Genomic DNA, 16,486 nt, shown 5'->3' on the forward strand with positions numbered 1-16,486 from the left:
ATTAAAGCAAGCCAATTCACATAAAGGTAAGGGTTAGGGTTAGGGTTAGGGTTAGGGTTAGGGTTAGGGTTAGGGTTAAGTTAAGGGTTAGGGTTAGGTTTAGGGTTATGTTAAGCGTTAGGGTTAGGTTTAGGGTTAGGTTAAGGGTTAGCGTTAGGTTTAGCATTAGGTTAAGGGTTAGATTTAGGGTTAGGTTAAGGGTTAGGCTTAGGGTTAGGTTTAGGGTTAGGTTTGGGGGGGTTAGGGTAAGGTTTTCACGTTAATTTTAAATTTACCGCTCACAGCGTGCCGTTTTCGTCGCGCTGTGATGATGTCACGTACACGCTTTCGTCGAGCGCGCTTTAGTCTACCGCGGATTTGTGGTGGAACCGCGCCTACAACTTCTGAAGGCAACTTCTGTTCCACTCTTTCATTGTTAACTGTTCAGTTAATTAATTAAATTGGTCAAGGCAAATTGGCACCAGGTAAGAGGCAACGGACTTCAAGGTGGACTGGACTTGGATTTTTTACTGGGGTGTAGAGACTCCAAACTGATGGTGCATTTGACCTCGCCCTCATCTTGGTCATCTCCTATAGTTCTGGAAGTGTGGTGCCTACAACCCTATACAATATTTTACCTGTGGTCTCATCAGGTCTGAAGAAAAAGCCATAGTAATTAATAATGATAATAATAGCCAACTGCTAAACCAGTTTGCTGACTTCTTGAAGAATTGAGATTCACAGGAATCTTAAGGTGCATTTCATCATGAATGAAACTCCTGATAATTATTTCTCAGCTATTGGAAGACTGCTAGCTTGCTTATTATTTTATTTTATTGGTTTTATCTTATTTGTTCTACTTATTTTAATTTGTTTTATTTTATCATTGTTGTTAGTTGTGAACTCGTGTCCGACCCATCGCAACCCCATGGACAATGTTCCTCCAGGCCTTCCTGTCCTCTACCATCCTCTGGAGTCCATTTAAGCTCACACCGACTGCTTTGGTGACTCCATCCAGCCACCTCATTCTCTCCTGTTCCCTTCTTCTTTTGCCCTCCATCTTTCCTAGCTCTTCTCCAGGGAGTCCTTCCTTCTCATTAGGTGGCAAAGGACTTGAGTTTCCTTTTCATGATCTGGCCTTTTAAAGAGCAGTCAGGGTTGATCTCCTCTAGGACTGACCGGTTGGATGGCCTTGCAGTCCAAGGGACTCACAGGAGTCTTCTCCAGTACCAGAGTTCAAAGGCCTCCATTCTTTGGCGCTCAGCCTTTCTTATGGTCCAACCTTCACAGCCATCCATTGCAACTGGGAAAACCACAGCCTTGACTAGACTCACTTGTGTTGGCAGGGTGATGTCTCTGCTTTTTAGTCTGCTGTCTAGTTTTGCCATTACAATTATGTACAGTTTAGGATGCTGTCTAATAGCCTTACAGTTATCAACAAATACACTGTTTGGATGTTTTGCATTAATCTTTTCAACCTTTTTCATTCTTGGTTTAATAAAACACAGCCTTTTTTATGGTCCAACTTTCACAGCCATCCATTGCAACTGGGAAAACCAGAGCCTTGACTAGATGTATTTTTATTATTATGAAATGTAAAGAATCGAAGGCTACCTTTAGGCAAGGGATTTATCTGAATATCTGTGGTCCGTTTCCATTTGAGCTCTGAAATGTTTTTGGTTATTATTGTTTTTTTGGCTGGACTCATAATAACCCGACGGCATGACGACCAGGTTCCAACTAGTTCTGGTGCTTTCTTAGGAATTTGCTGGCAGGGTAGCAGAGTTCTGAATCCAACCTTGGCATCCCTTAATGGTTTAGTTCCGCGGTGGCTGCTGGCTGACCCCAGCCTCCGCACAATTGGCCAGCTGCCCTTTCCCTCTCCTGTCACAGCTCTACGATCAAGCGCCACAAGCCGTTTTGGCAACGAAAGAAAAGGGCCTTTTCATGCCTTAGACTTAAAACAGGATCTTAATTCGGTCAAGTCGCTGTAAGGGCTTGTTTGGTGCCAATGCTTGTTTCTCTTGCTCGCTTCTTTGTGCTTCAATTCGAGCCGTTGAGGAAGAGTCTTCACAAGAGACAGAAAGAGCCAAATTACGTAGCTGATGCTAAAAATCATGGCTTAAGCAAAATTGGCTTAGCAAAGTTATGAGGCATCTCAGCATCTTGAATTACAGAGAAGGTAATCAATGTACTAGGTTTAGGTTTATTAGATTTATATGCCGCCCTTCTCCCAAGGACTCAGGGCGGCGTACAACATTAAAAGAAACACATAAGCCCTATGAAGCGGTATATAAGTCTAATAAATAAATAAATAATACAAAAGTTAAAAAAATTAAATAGAATATCCCAAACCCAATTAAAATTGACAATGACATTTTTTTTAAAAAAAATTCAAATTAAAATTAACAGTGATCAATAATTTATTTTGTTTTGTTCAGGCCAGGCTGGCTTGCTGGAAAAGCCAACTTTTTAGGGCGCATCGGAAGGACCGGAGGTCGGGGATTATACGAAGCTCCGGGGGCAGCTCATTCCAGAGGGAAGGCGCTCCCACAGAGAAGGCTCTCCCCCTGGGGGTCGCTAGCCGACACTGTCTGGCCGATGGTACCCTGAGGAGGCCAACTCTGTGGGATTGCACTGGACGGTGGGAGGCTACCGGTGGCAGTAGGTGGTCTCGCAGGTACCCTGGGCCTAAGCCATGGAGCGCTTTAAAGGTCATAATTAGTACCTTGAATCGCACCCGGAAGACAACCGGCAACCAGTGCAGGCCGCCTAAAAGGGGTGTAACATGGGAGCACCTAGGTGCCCCCATGATAACTCGCGCAGCCGCATTCTGGACCAGTTGAAGCTACTACATTGAGCACACTTCAAACCCAAGAATATACCAAGGTAGAAGTTTGTCCACTCCAAGGATAAAACACCCAGACACAAACGGAGCATCGTGATATAGGCAGTACAATGCAGTGAGTCATGTGCCGGTATGTGCATTGGGGGAACAAAACAGCAACTTCATAAACGCATGACGCAACATAGAACAAGCCCACCAGGACAAGATTCGGCAGTCCATCTGCATTTTAAAGACAAAGGCTGTTCTTTTGAAGGCAGCAAAGTCCACATTTTGGACAGAGGGGGACCACTAATTTGAAAGAGGGGTCACAGAGGCCATCTGTGTCAAAATTGAACAGCCCTCTCTCAACGAATGGGGAGGGATACAACATCGTCTATCTCCAGTGTACAACACAGGAGTCCTTTCAGCAGTTCCAAGAAGGCTCCACACCTGTTTGCACCACTCAGGTGACCCCTGAGGGCACCGACAAATCTCCAAGGGACCTCAAGGACTTGCTGAAAGGATGCAAATGACCAGCTATCTGCAAGGAGCATAAATCCTTCCATTCGCCACCATCCATCCAGAGCTGAAAAATTGGATAAGAAGTGAAATGTCTTCGAAGAAAAACAAGAAAATCCAGTTGCCTCTTGAAATCAAGCACCTTTGGGATTCTTCCACATTGCAAAACAACAACAACAACAACCCCAGAATCCTACAAAACTTATACAAGAATGAGAGGATTTGCTAAATGGGTAACTTTTGACTGAAGACAACAACTGGGCCAGAATTTCCATCACTAACCAAAATGGTTGTTGTGTGGGTGTGCATTTTTGTAAGCTTTCTTAAGCAAATCACTGCAGTCGTTAAGCGAATTGCCCAGTTGTTAAGTGAATTCGGCTTCCCCCATTGACTTTGCTTGTTGGAAGCCAACCGTGACAGGTTGCCAATGCCAATGGCCTGACTTCGAAATGCCACAATCATCATCATGAATAAACACCAGTCACCAAGCATCTGAAATTGAATTGTATGACTGTCGGAATGCTGAGACAGCTGTTGTAAGCATGGTTGTAAACCAAGGACTGCCTGTAATATATTTTCTATTCTGTCCTGTTCAACAGTTCTCTTGATTTGGTTAAGAATGGTTGTAAGCGGAGGACTGGTTGGAAGAATGGTTGTAAGCCAGGGACTGCCTGTAATATATTTTCTATTCTGTCCTGTTCACCAGTTCTCTAGATTTGGTTGTACAGAATGGTTGTAAACTGAGGACTGCCTTGAATATATTTTCTATTCTGTCCTGTTCACCAGTTCCCGAGATTTTTAGACACAGGTCCTTCCTGTCAATTCCTTGCAGTCATAACAGCAGTGAACCAGTGGTGGGTTCCTACCAGTTCGGAGTGGTTCGGCTGAACTGGTAGTGGTTTGGCGGCCTGGGTCACTGGAACCAGCAGCGACCCAGGCCTGCCACACCCCTGAACCAGCCACCTTGGTTTTTCGCTTCTGCAGAACAATTTTTATTGCAGCACGCATCAAGCACATGCAGCATGCCTGAAGCGCACATGGCGCGCATCAAGTGCATGCGGCACGCCGACGAGGGAATCGGCAGTTGTGCCTGCCGGAACTCACCCCTGGAGTGAACAATAAACACCCTTATTCACAATCCACATTCTCCATCTGCTGTTTTCTAAATTGGGAAAGAAGTTAGAATCCTCTTCAAGATCCACCACCCGTACGACTAAATTAGAAGGCAACTGTGTGTGTGTGTGTGTGTGTGTGTGTGTGTGTGTGTGTGTGTCACTTTGTAATAACTCACCTTGTTGATTTTGTTGGTTTTGGGAAGCGTCTGGCTGATGTGCAGATCTGAATATCGAGGGGGTTTCCGCAAGGGATTGTTGATGTCACATGGCACGGATTCTGTCCGGACTAATCTTGCTGAATTGAAAAGAAAAGAGAGAAAGAAAGAAAAGAGAAAAGACTGGAGAAGAGGAAAATCAAAACAAAGAAGGAGGTGGAGCAAAATAGTCCACCTTGGGCGATCTGTAATTTTTTTTATCAGCGATTGAACCAATAACATTTTTTTTCCATGTCATCTAGTAATGAAAATATTCCGTTTGAAATCCAAAATGCGACTGTAGTGGCTCTTACCTCCACGGTGGATGATCAGCAGGTGACACGGTGGGGCCTCTTTGGTACATTTGTTGTGGCACTTTAGCCTAGAAAGAATCAAGCAGAAGAACAGCTGGTTTGAAGCGTGGCTCATGGGAAGTTGGGCTTCCGAAATAGTCAGACTGGATTACTGCCCTTGCGGAAAAAGTGCAATGGGGTTTCTCTGCAACTATGAGCCATGGTGGCGCAGTGGTGAGAGTGCAGTACTGCAGGCTACCTCTGCTGATCACCGGCTGAGAGCAATTTGGAAGATCGAATCTCACCAGGCTCAAGGTTGTCTCAGCCTTCCGTCCTTCCGAGGTGGGTAGAAGGAGGACCCAGATTGTTTGGGGCAAGAGGCTGACTCTGTAAACCACTTAGAGAGGGCTGGAAAGTACTGTGAAGCAGTATATAAGTCTAAGAGCTATTGCTATTTTCCTTCCTTCCTTCCTTCCTTCAAGTTGACTCAGCCTTCCATCCTTCGGAGGTGAGTAAAATGAGGACCCAGATTGTTGGGGGCAAAAGGCTGACTCTGTAAACTGTTTAGAGAAGAATGTGAAGCACTGTGAAGTGGTATATAAGTCTAAGTGCTATTGCTATGTATGTATGTATTTATTTTACTTATATCCTGCCTTTGTTATTTTTTATAAACAATTCAAGGGGAAGAACACACCTGATACTCCTTCCTCCTCCTATTTTCCCTACCACGACAGTCCTGTGAAGGGGGAGAGGGGGTTAGGCGGAGAGGCAGGGACTGGCCCAAAGTCACTGAGCCACTTTTCATGCCGAAGTCTGGATTAGAACTCCCAGTCTCCTGGTGATTGGCCCAAAGTCATCCAGATGGCTTCCACAGCTAACGCTGGACTAGAATTCCCAGTTTCCTGGTAATTGGTCCAAAGTCACTCAGATGGCTTTCACAGCTAACGCTAGGCTAGAACTCACAGTTTCCTGGTGATTGGCCCAAAGTCACCCTGCTAACTTTCATGCCTAAGGTGGGGCTAGGATTCATTATCTCCTGGTGATTGGCCCAAAGTCACCCAGCTGGCTTTCACAGCTAACGCTGGACTAGAACTCCCAGTCTCCTGGTGATTGGCCCAAAGTCACCCAGATGGCTTTCACAGCTAACACAGGACTAGAATTCATTATTTCCTGGTGATTGGCCCAAAGTCACCCCCCTGTCTTTCACGCCAAAGGCAGAACGAAAACTCACCGTCTCCCAGTTCCTAGTCTGGTGCCTTAACTACTAGAGAAAATTGGTTATCTACAAAATTATAGGAGGACAAAGACTTCCAGATCGAGCTTGGCTGGTTGTGCAAAATCAGCACTTTCAGCTCTCGGGTACCAAAGGCCCAGCCTCGACAAATATTGGTGGAAAGACCTTATTTTAGATTCCTTATGAAGTGGAATTGCAGGGAGATAGATGGAAGGGCCAGATGTCTGCAGCAAAGGAAAGCAGAGCCTAGCCACAACCGTTTGGTATATTAGGTGTCTGGGGAATGCACACTCTACAAAAAAGGAGACGTACTTGCAGTTTTTACATTTCAGCCCAAACAACATTCCTTTCCCGCAGACAGTACATGTCTGGGACATCCAATACTTTGTGGAAAACCTGGAGGGAGAAAATGAAAGAGAGAGAAAGAAAAAGAGAAGAAGAGACAGTGTGTGAAATAGAAAGAGAGAAAAAGAAAGAGAGGGGGAGAGAAAGAGAAAGAAAGAAAAAGAGACAGAGAATGGAATAGAAAGAGAAAGAGAGAAAGAGAGGGGGAGAGAAAGAGAAAGAAAGAAAAAGAGACAGAGAGAGAATGAAATAGAAAGAGAAAGAGAAAGAGAGGGGGAACAAGAGAGAGACAGAAAAAGAGAGAGAGAATGAAATAAAAATAGAAAAAGAAAAAAAGAGAGGGGAGAGAGACAGAGAGAAAGAAAAAGAGACAGAGAGAATGAAATAGAAATAGAAAGAGAGAGAAAGAGAAAGAGAGGGGAAGAGAAAGAGAAAGAAAGAAAAAGAGACAGAGTGAAAGAAAGAGAAAGAAATAGGGGGGTAGCGAAAGAAAATGAAAGAGAAAGAGAGAATGGGTGAAAGAGAAAGAGAGAGAGAAAGAAAGAGAAAAAGTGGAAGAAAAAGTGTGAAAGATAAAGAAAGAATGAGAGAGAGAGAGAGAGAGAGAGAGAGAGAGAGAGGGAGAGAGGGAGAGAGAGAGAGGTTGGTTTCTGTTGAGTCTATAAAAGCTTTTTCTTCTCCAAATGGGAGCATTTCTCACCGAATAAACGATTTCTGCAGTCTTAGTTCTCCCAAGCACCCGAGTCCGAATTACTTATCGATTTTGGTCGTAGCAAGCCAATACAAATCAATTGCAACTCGCTTGCTCTTAGTATTTAACGCAAGTGAGGGGTTTTTTTTTTTTTTTTTTTTTGAGCAATTCAAACCAACTATCTACCCACCGAGGCGGGGGGGGGGGCAGTCAGGAACGTTGCTAGTTTTTACGGGTAAAATCCCCAAACCCACCAACGATGAGGTGGTGTGAAATTCCGTTTTGACTGCAGAGCACGCGACTCTCCCTGAATGACTGTATCACCTGGAGTAACTCTTTGCGCATACATTTTCTCCCGATGTAGGGATTGGAGTATGGTTTTATTTCCCTGTTCCCAAGTATCCATGGCTACTGGTAACAATGATGCATAGAAAACTGAAGGATGCTGGAGGGCCCACTAGGAGCATATAAACAGCCGTCCTTGCATCAATTATATCGTATAAAATACAATAACTATCTCTACCAGGGCTATGCAGGTCCCTCCTGTATATGTATATACATATATATTTATATTTGTTATACCTGTGTTTGATTGAGTTTCCAAGATCCCGTCTAGGAATTTGCGGGGACCAGCGAGGTACTGAGAGTGTATCTGGAGACAGAGGAGGAAGACAAGAAGAATGCAATGAATAAAAGAGGGGGAAATGGTTTTTCCTTCAGCCATAAGGAGGAGCCCATTAATTAGGGTTTATTGTTAGTTAGTTTACTTTAATGTCATTGCACCTAGTACAATGAAATTAAATGCCATCTTCCGTGTAAAGGTAAAGGTTTTCCTCGCACATATGAGCTAGTCGTTCCCAACTCTAGGGGGTGGTACTCATCTCCATTTCAAAGCCGAAGAGCCAGCCGAAGACGTCTCCATGGTCATGTGGGCGGCATGACTAAACGCTGAAGGTGCACGGAACGCTCTTCCCTTCCCACCAAAGGTGGCCCCTATTTTTCTACTTGCACTTTTTAACCTGCTTTCGAACTACTAGGTTGGCAGAAGCTGGGACAAGGAACGGGAGCTCACTCCGTAACGCGGCGCTAGGGATTCGAACCACCGAACTGCCGACCTTTCTGATCGACAAGCTCAGCGTCTTAGCCACTAAGCCACTTTATCTTCAGTGTACATTATAACTATAAAAATAAACACACACACACACACACACACACACACATCCGCATTCTATACAATTGAATCAAAAACCCCTGATATTGCATTAATATTGCACTCTACATAGTTACTGCCCTGGGATAGAAGCTGTTTTTCAGCCTATTTGTCCTTGTTTTTATTGCCCTGTACCGGCTGCCAGATGGTAATAGTTCCAAAAAAAAAAGGGGGGGGATGCCCAGGATGAGATCGATATTTAAGGATATTTTGAGCTTTCTTAAGCCAGCGGGAGATATAAAGCTCTTCCAAGGAGGGGAGAGGGCAACCCATGATCCTCTGGGCAATGACATTGATCCTCTGGAGTGTTGTCCTATCTGCCACGGTGCAATTGGCAAACCAGACACTGGTGCAGTAAGTAATAGATACTATTAGTTTTCTGACTCCTTCTGGAACTTAATATGTTCACAAGGCAGGGCTTTTCCAGGATTCTCATTTTCTTTCCCCCAGTTCAACTGCTGAATTCTGATCTCACCTACCAACAGAAAGTGACAGTTTCAAGTTTACTACACATGCCTTCCCTACCGAACAATATTTCCTAAATTCACCTGTGTTTGCATGTAGATTCCGACCTTTCTGATCGACATGCTCAGAGTCTTAGCCACTGAGCCACCTCATCTCCTTAAAGTGTGTCTAGTCAAGGCGATGGTTTTCCCAGTTGCAATGGGTGGCTGTGAAGATTGGACCATAAGGAAGGCTGAGCACCAAAGAATGGAGGCCTTTGAACTCTGGTGCTGGAGAAGACTCCTTTGAGTCCCTTGAATTGCAAGGCGATCCAACTGGTCAGTCCTAGAGGCGATCAACCCTGACTGCTCTTTAGAAGGCCAGATCCTGAAGAGGAAATTCAAATCCTTTGACCACCAAAGGAGAAGGAAGGAAGCCAAAGAATGGAGCCCTTTGAACTCTGGTGCTGGAGAAGACTCCTGCCAGTCCCTTGGACTGCAAGACCATCCAACCGGTCAGTCCTAGAGGAGATCAAACCTGACTGCTCTTTAGAAGGCAGATCCTGAAGAGGAAATTCAAATCCTTTGACCACCTAATGAGAAGGAAGGAAGCCAAAGAATGGAGCCCTTTGAACTCTGGTGCTGGAGAAGACTCCTGCCAGTCCCTTGGACTGCAAGGCCATCCAACCGGTCAGTCCTAGAGGAGATCAACCCTGACTGCTCTTTAGAAGGCCAGATCCTGAAGAGGAAACTCAAAGACTTTGGCCACCTAATGAGAAGGAAGGACTCCCTGGAGAAGAGCCTCATGCTGGGAACGATGGAGGGCAAAAGAAGAAGAAGGGGACAGCAGAGAAGGAGGTGGCTGGATGGAGTCACCGAAGCAGTCGGCTGTGAGCTTCAATGGACTTCAGAGGATGGCAGAGGACAGGAAGGCCGGAGGAACGTTGTCCATGGGGTCACGATGGGTCAGACAAGACTTCCCGACTAACAACAACTATCTCCTTTTCCGTTGTTGCTGTTTGAACACCGCTGGCTTCGGAGTCGTTGGGACCGCTATCCCTTTTTATTCTCCCATCAAAACACACACACCTCTGGCTCTCCAGATGCTTGACATTTCATTCCTCCCCTCTCTGCCTGCCCATTCTGCTTCTGATCCACCAGAACAAAGCTCTTCTCTGCAGACATGTAAATGGCTACTTGCGAGGATAAATATGCTCGAAGAGCAAATTAAAAGAAGGCTGTTGACCGTTGCAACGAGGTGTTTATATTTCTCTTTTTAAGCCGAGGGGCCCCAGGGCAGATGGATTCTCGGAGACCGAAATGCCATTTCTGAGTGATATATATATATACATATATATATATACCTGGACTACTGGAATTTGACCATCTCTAGGCACCAGGCAGGCAGCGGGGATCCCAAAGGTTTTTCTACACACATCAGTCAATCTTTGAGCCTGCGGGGCTCTGGGAAGCAAATTTTATAGCATTTTGAGAGAGAGGCTTTGAAATTGCTTTCGTATCCCAGCTTGGTTATGAAGGCAGGTTTAAGGTGGGTGGTTTTTTGGTTTTTAATTACGTGGCATTTTTGGAAGGTTACATTTGCATCCGATGTCCTGTGTGGCGGTGAAAGCTCCCTTCACTGTATAAGAAGCGTTAACTTAGAGGCCTGGTTGGCTTTACACAGGGAAGAAAAAGGGGAAATCTATCTATCTATCTATCTATCTATCTATCTATCTATCTATCTATCTATCTATCTATCTATCTATCTATCTATCTACCTACCTACCTACCTACCTACCTACCTACCTACCTACCTACCCACCCACCCACCCACCCACCCACCTATCTATCTATCTCTATATCTAATCTATCTATCTGTCTACCGATCTACATATCCATCTCTTCTATCTCTACATCTATATCTAATCTATCTATCTATCTATCTACCTACTTATCTATATCTATCTATCTATCTATCTATCTATCTATCTATCTATCTATCTATCTATCTAGCCATCCATCCATCCATCCCCCTCCCTCCCTCCCTCCCTCCCCTCCCTCCCCTCCCTCCCTCCCTCCCTCCCTCCCTCCCTCCCTCTCTCTCTCTCTCTCTCTCTCTCTCTCTCTCTATATATTATATATATATATATATATATATATATAATATATATATATATATATATATAATTATCTATATCTATATCTATATCTATATCTATATCTATATCTATATCTATATCTATATCTATATCCTATATCTATATCTATATCTATATCATCTACCTATCTACCTATCTAATCTATCTATCTATCTATCTATCTATCTATCTATCTATCTATCTATCTATCTATCTATCATCTATCCATCTATCATCTATCTATCTATCTATCTATCTATCTATCTATCTATCTATCTATCTATCTATCTATCTCTATATATATCTAATCTACCTATCTATCTACCTACTTTTCTACTACCTACTTACCTACCTACCTACCTACCTACCTATATCTATCTCTATATCTAATCTACCTACCTACCTACCTACCTACCATCTATCTATCTATAGGGAGCAAAAACATATTTGCCCTCGGATTTCAATCCGAGAGAAAGTTATAAGCTAGAACTGTTATGGCGAAACTATGGCTCACGAGCCATTGCCCCAGTTTAGTTCCACTCCGCCCACACACGCCCCTCTCACCAGCCAGATAGTCTTTGGGTCTCTGCTGTGCATGTGCAGGGGCACGCCGGGGAGCTGTGAGTACATGCGCAAGGGGAGTGGGGGCATGTGGGAGGTCCGTGCAGTTGCGTAGGACACATGGGGTGGGGCTGTGCATGCATGTGCAGGGCATGGATGCAGAGCCCACGGGTGCATTGAATTTGGGGATTTTGGGTGCCCATGCACGACGTGGGCACTCGGTCCGGAAAAGGTTTGCCATCACTGAGCTAGGAGATGTCCAAATTCATCTTTCGTGCCCTGCTGTTCGGCCTCAAACAATCTGTGTCCTTTTCTAAATGACTCCGTTGCGTTTCTCCTTTTTTTTTGGCCGGGGGTCTATGTCGCCTCTCCCCTGCCCACCAATATTCAGGTAGTCCTCGACCTACAATGATTCACTCAGTGACCGTTCAGAGCAAGAACGGCACCGGGAAAAGAGACTTAGGGATGTTATTTTCAGACAAAAGGCCGTTGTGGCATTCCTTTGGTCGCTTGATTTACACTTCGGATGCAATTGACTCGTATTTATGACGGTCGCAGGCTCCCGGGGTCACGCGATCCCCTTTTGCGACCTTCTGACGAGCAAAGTCGGCGGGGAAGCCTGATTCACTTAACAACCGTGTAATTCACTTAACAACCGTGGCCGAAAAGTCGTAAAATGGGTCAATTCGACCCTTAGGATTTCTACCTGCACTTTTTTCCCGGTCGATATTTTATTCCAGTTGATTTTATTTAGTCCGGTCGATTTTATTTATTCTTTACATAGTTATTTTATTAAATTGATTTGCCACCCATCTAAAGCATTATAGGTGGTGCTTCTAGACTGGGGTCCAAAATCTGCCCCCTTTGAAAAATCAGCATTTCAACTGTCAGGCATTAAATCCAAGTTATCTGCCTGAGAGCCCTAGAAAGTGGCTGATTTACACCGCTCAGGATCTGGTCTGGATAAACGGAGAAGCACGGCTTTATTTTCAGAAACGCCATTTGCTCATCGCTAAATCACCTTACAAATGATCTGCCCTCTGCTCTCCTCTCTCTCTCGTTCCCTCTCTCTGTGTCTCCTCTCTCTTCCTCTCTTTCTCTCCCTCCTCTTCTCCCCCTCTTTCTCTCTCCCCCTCTCTTTCCCTCCCTTCCTCTCTTGCTCTTCCTCCCTCTCTCCCCCTCTCTTTCTCTCCTTCCCTCTTTCTCTCCCCTTCTCCCTCTCTTTCCCTCTCGCTCTTTCTCTCTCCCTCTTCCTCTATCTTTCCTTTTCTCTCTCCCCTTTCTCTCTCTTCATCTCTCCCTTTTTTCCTTCCCTTCCTCTTTCCCCCTCTCTCCCTTTCTTTCTTTACCTCCCTCCCTCTCTCTCTTTCTCTCCCTCCTCTCTGCCTCCCACTCCTCTTTCTCTCTCCCTCTCTCTCTTTCACTTTCTTTCTCTCCCACTCCCTCTCCCTTTCTTTCTCCCTCCCTCTTTCTGTCTCTTAGCTCTCTCCCTCTTCTTCTTTCCCCCTTCCCTCTCTTTCTCTCTCTCTTTCCTTCTCTTTCTCTCTCTCCCCATCTCTCCTCCTTTGTGGACCCAGGCAATTACAAATGCTTACCTGAGGTTAAATTAAGCCCTATGCTTTAGCACAGGTTACTTCAGATGACTTTAACTCAATTAAATCACGCTATTTTACAGAAGGGGAGGAGGAAGGAGGGGGGCCCAGCCGAGGCACTTAATTATTTTCTATAACATACTCATTGCCATATATATATAAAATTAAAGTCTACCAGGAATTGCGACCTCCGAACAAAGCCCCGAGAAGCCCTCTGTGGTTCGCAGGTAATTATTTTCATTACAGCCGTGATAGAGGAAGGATCAGAAGGATTAACAATGCCCCCGATGTTTGCAGTGGTATGCAAGGTAAAGAGAGAGAGAGAGTTGAAATACGGCTCCGATAGGTTTCAGAGAGGGTGCTTGGCAAGCTAATTTAATATTTTCTTTCCTAAGCCAAAGAAGATGAAACGGCAGCAATTTCCTTGATGTTAAAATAGTAATAAAGGAGAACTGTCTGGTTGTATTGCAAACCTGTAGTCATAAATCAGGCAGGAAGCTTCCTTTCCACCCAACAGAATCACAGAGTTGGAAGGGACCTTGGAGGTCTTCTAGTCCAACCCCCTGCTTAGGCAGGAAACCCTACACCGCTTTAGACAAATGGTTATCCAATCTCTTCTTAAATACTTCCAGTGTTGGAGAATTCACAATTCCTGGAGGAAAATCGTCCCACTGGTTAATCGTTCTCACTGTCAGGAGATTTCTCCTTAGTTCTGATTACTTCTCTGCTAGATTAGTTTCCATCTGTTGCTTCTTGTCTTGGCTGCAGGTGCTTTGAGAATAGGTTGACACCCCCCCCTCTTCTTTGGGGTAGACCCTCAAATATTGGAACTCTGCTATCATGTCACCTCTAGTCCTTTTTTCATTAGGCTACACATAGGAACTTCCTGTTCCCATCGCTGCTCCTGCTTCCCAATTTCCCAAGGGTGATAAAGTCATTATTCATATATATAGTTGGTGGAAGGTCATTTAGATGATCTATAACAGAATGACAGAGTTGGAAGGGACCTTGGAGGTCTTCTAGTCCAACCCCCTGCCTAGGCAGGAAACCCTACACCGCTTCAGACAAATGGCTATCCAACATCTTCTTAAAGACTTCCAGTGTTGGGGCATTCACAACTTCTGGAGGCAAGTTGTTCCACTGGTTAATTGTTCTCACTGTCAGGAAATTTCTCCTCAGTTCTAAGTTGCTTCTCTCCTTGATTAGTTTCCATCTGTCCTGCCTTCAGGTACTTTGGAGAATAGCTTGACTCCCTCTTCTTTGGGGCATCCCCTGAGATATTGGAAGACTGCTATCACTTCACCCCTAATCCTTCTTTTCATTAAACTAGCCATGCCCAGTTCCTGCAACCGTTCCTCAAATGTTTTAGTCTCTAGTCCCCTAATCCTCTTTCTTGCTCTTCTCTGCACTCTTTCTAGAGTCTCTACATCTTTTTACATCGTGGCGGCCAAAACTGAATGCCAGATTCCAAGTGTGGCCATACCAAGCCATTATAAAGCGGTATTAACCCTTCACGTGATCTTGATTCTCGTGTTTCAGCTCTGCAACCTTCTCTCCAGGGAAAACTATTCAGTATTTTGCCTTCCGGAGCTGACAAGCTCTTGTTGACAGACACCGCAGTGGGGGAGAGGAGTGGGGGAGAGGGCCTGGAGGTCGCCCCCTTCTCTCTTCCCCTTTGACAAGAGAGATATCACGGCAGACATCAAAACGCACCACGGCTGTCTCTTCCACTGATGGGCAGGAGTGACAAGAAGACCTAAGACCTACATGGCCCCTCGTGCCCCCTCCGCAGGGAAGTGGGTCCAGCAGGCAACCCCGTGGAGATGCCAGCAGGCGGACGGTGACACCTGAGGTGCCCCATGGAATCATCTTGCAATGATTGAGGAGCGTTTCGAAGCGCCAACTCGTTCTGACTGTGAAATAATCTTCCTTCCCCCTCTACTTAAAGAATAGGGTTTTTTCAGACTGGGGAGGGGGCTAACAAATGAAGTGGGATTCAGGAACAGCTAAAACGGAGTCATAGAATCATAATGGGACTTTCAGAGGTCTTCTAGTCCAACCCCCTGCCCGAGGCAGGATGAAAGGACGTCTTACCAGGCACAATGGATTTGCGAAAAAAGCCAAGGAAATTTAGTACATTATTCCCTTTGCCGAACACGCTTGCCTTTTGAAGGGAGGCTGCCTGTCAGACCTGGAAGCCATCTTTTACTTTTTGGATTTCAGGCTGGCCACACTTTCTACTGTGGGAAAACGGGAGGGGGGATTATACAGAGTATGGGGGATGTGTAGCCATAATAACATTCTTTCTCAGAAAGTTAAGGTCGCTTTTGTCCCTCCACCTGGATGGATGTGGATGAAAGGAATCTTTCTTCATGGCAATGAAGGATTGGACCATGTGATGGACTTGTGGATGTTGGGGCAAGATCTTGAACTTTCAACTGGGTGAGGAAAACCTGGAAGCTTTCAGATTCGGATTTTCCCAGATGTGTCAACATGACATCTCTAATAAAATGGAAACTTTGAGGAAACTCAAGCCTCAGAGTCTTCTTTCGTTGGGGGTGTTACTTGAAACCCTGACATTTAATCCTCAACTTACAACCTTTCATTTAGTGAACATTCACAAAACTTGTGGAAAAAGCCAAGAAAAAATTAAATACGAATACACACATATACAAATTATTTTGAAGAATATTATTGTATTTCAGGGACCAGAATTTTTTTCATTGGGACTTATAGTTACTGAATTTTTTTTTTTTAAAAAAAAAGACTCATGGAAGATTAATTTTTACTGGTAAAAATTGTGGTACCACTTACTGGTAACAGTAAGTGAAGTTATTAAATGCACAAAGAAAGAAAAGTATTGAAATGATCATAATGGAGGGAATAGATTTTTAAAACTGTTAGACTTTGCGGAGGGAGAGGGGATGTCTCTTAAAATATTGCTGTGAAGTTCCCAAATCAGCCCACCTCCTCCAAATTTCATCTTCGAATGTCTAATTATGGAGAGAGACACCCCTTTGCGGGTCTCATCAGATAACCAATTAAGGCCAAAAAATGTCCCCAGGAGATGCCAGCCAAATTGTGAGAGCATCTCAATATGACAGGAGATTCTAAACAGATCCTAGAGGGGGGTCTCTGTCTGTATGTCTCTCTTTTTCTGTCTCTCTCTCATTCTCTTTCTCTCTCTGTCTTGTTTTCACTTGTTTGTTCTCTCTCTCTCATTCTCTCCTTTTTCTCTCTCGCAATTTCTTGTTCATTCTCTCATTCTCTCCTTTTTCTCTCTTCTCTCTCTTGTTCATTCTCTCTTTCTTTCTCTTGCACTTTCTTGTTCATTCTCTCTCTCAT

The 16,486-nt window shown here is 44.6% G+C and overlaps 1 protein-coding gene across 3 annotated transcripts in view; it reads right to left on the reverse strand.

Moving 5' to 3' along the window:
* The window catches only part of KSR2 (kinase suppressor of ras 2), a 202,982-nt gene that overhangs the window by 83,598 nt on the left and 102,898 nt on the right, over positions 1-16,486 (reverse strand). For all 3 annotated transcript variants that reach the window (XM_087705677.1, XM_087705678.1, XM_087705679.1), the window contains exons 6-9: positions 7,780-7,849; positions 6,474-6,557; positions 4,949-5,016; positions 4,617-4,735 (exon numbers count right to left, since the gene is read on the reverse strand). In XM_087705677.1, the coding sequence (XP_087561803.1) occupies positions 4,617-4,735; positions 4,949-5,016; positions 6,474-6,557; positions 7,780-7,849 (341 nt within the window). The remainder of the gene's footprint in view (positions 1-4,616; positions 4,736-4,948; positions 5,017-6,473; positions 6,558-7,779; positions 7,850-16,486) is intronic.

This window comes from Thamnophis sirtalis, unplaced genomic scaffold, assembly GCF_051295495.1.
Source record: "Thamnophis sirtalis isolate CommonGarterSnake01/CBP01778 unplaced genomic scaffold, rThaSir2_p1.2 scaffold_2, whole genome shotgun sequence".
In the NCBI taxonomy this organism is placed as follows: domain Eukaryota; kingdom Metazoa; phylum Chordata; class Lepidosauria; order Squamata; family Natricidae; genus Thamnophis; species Thamnophis sirtalis.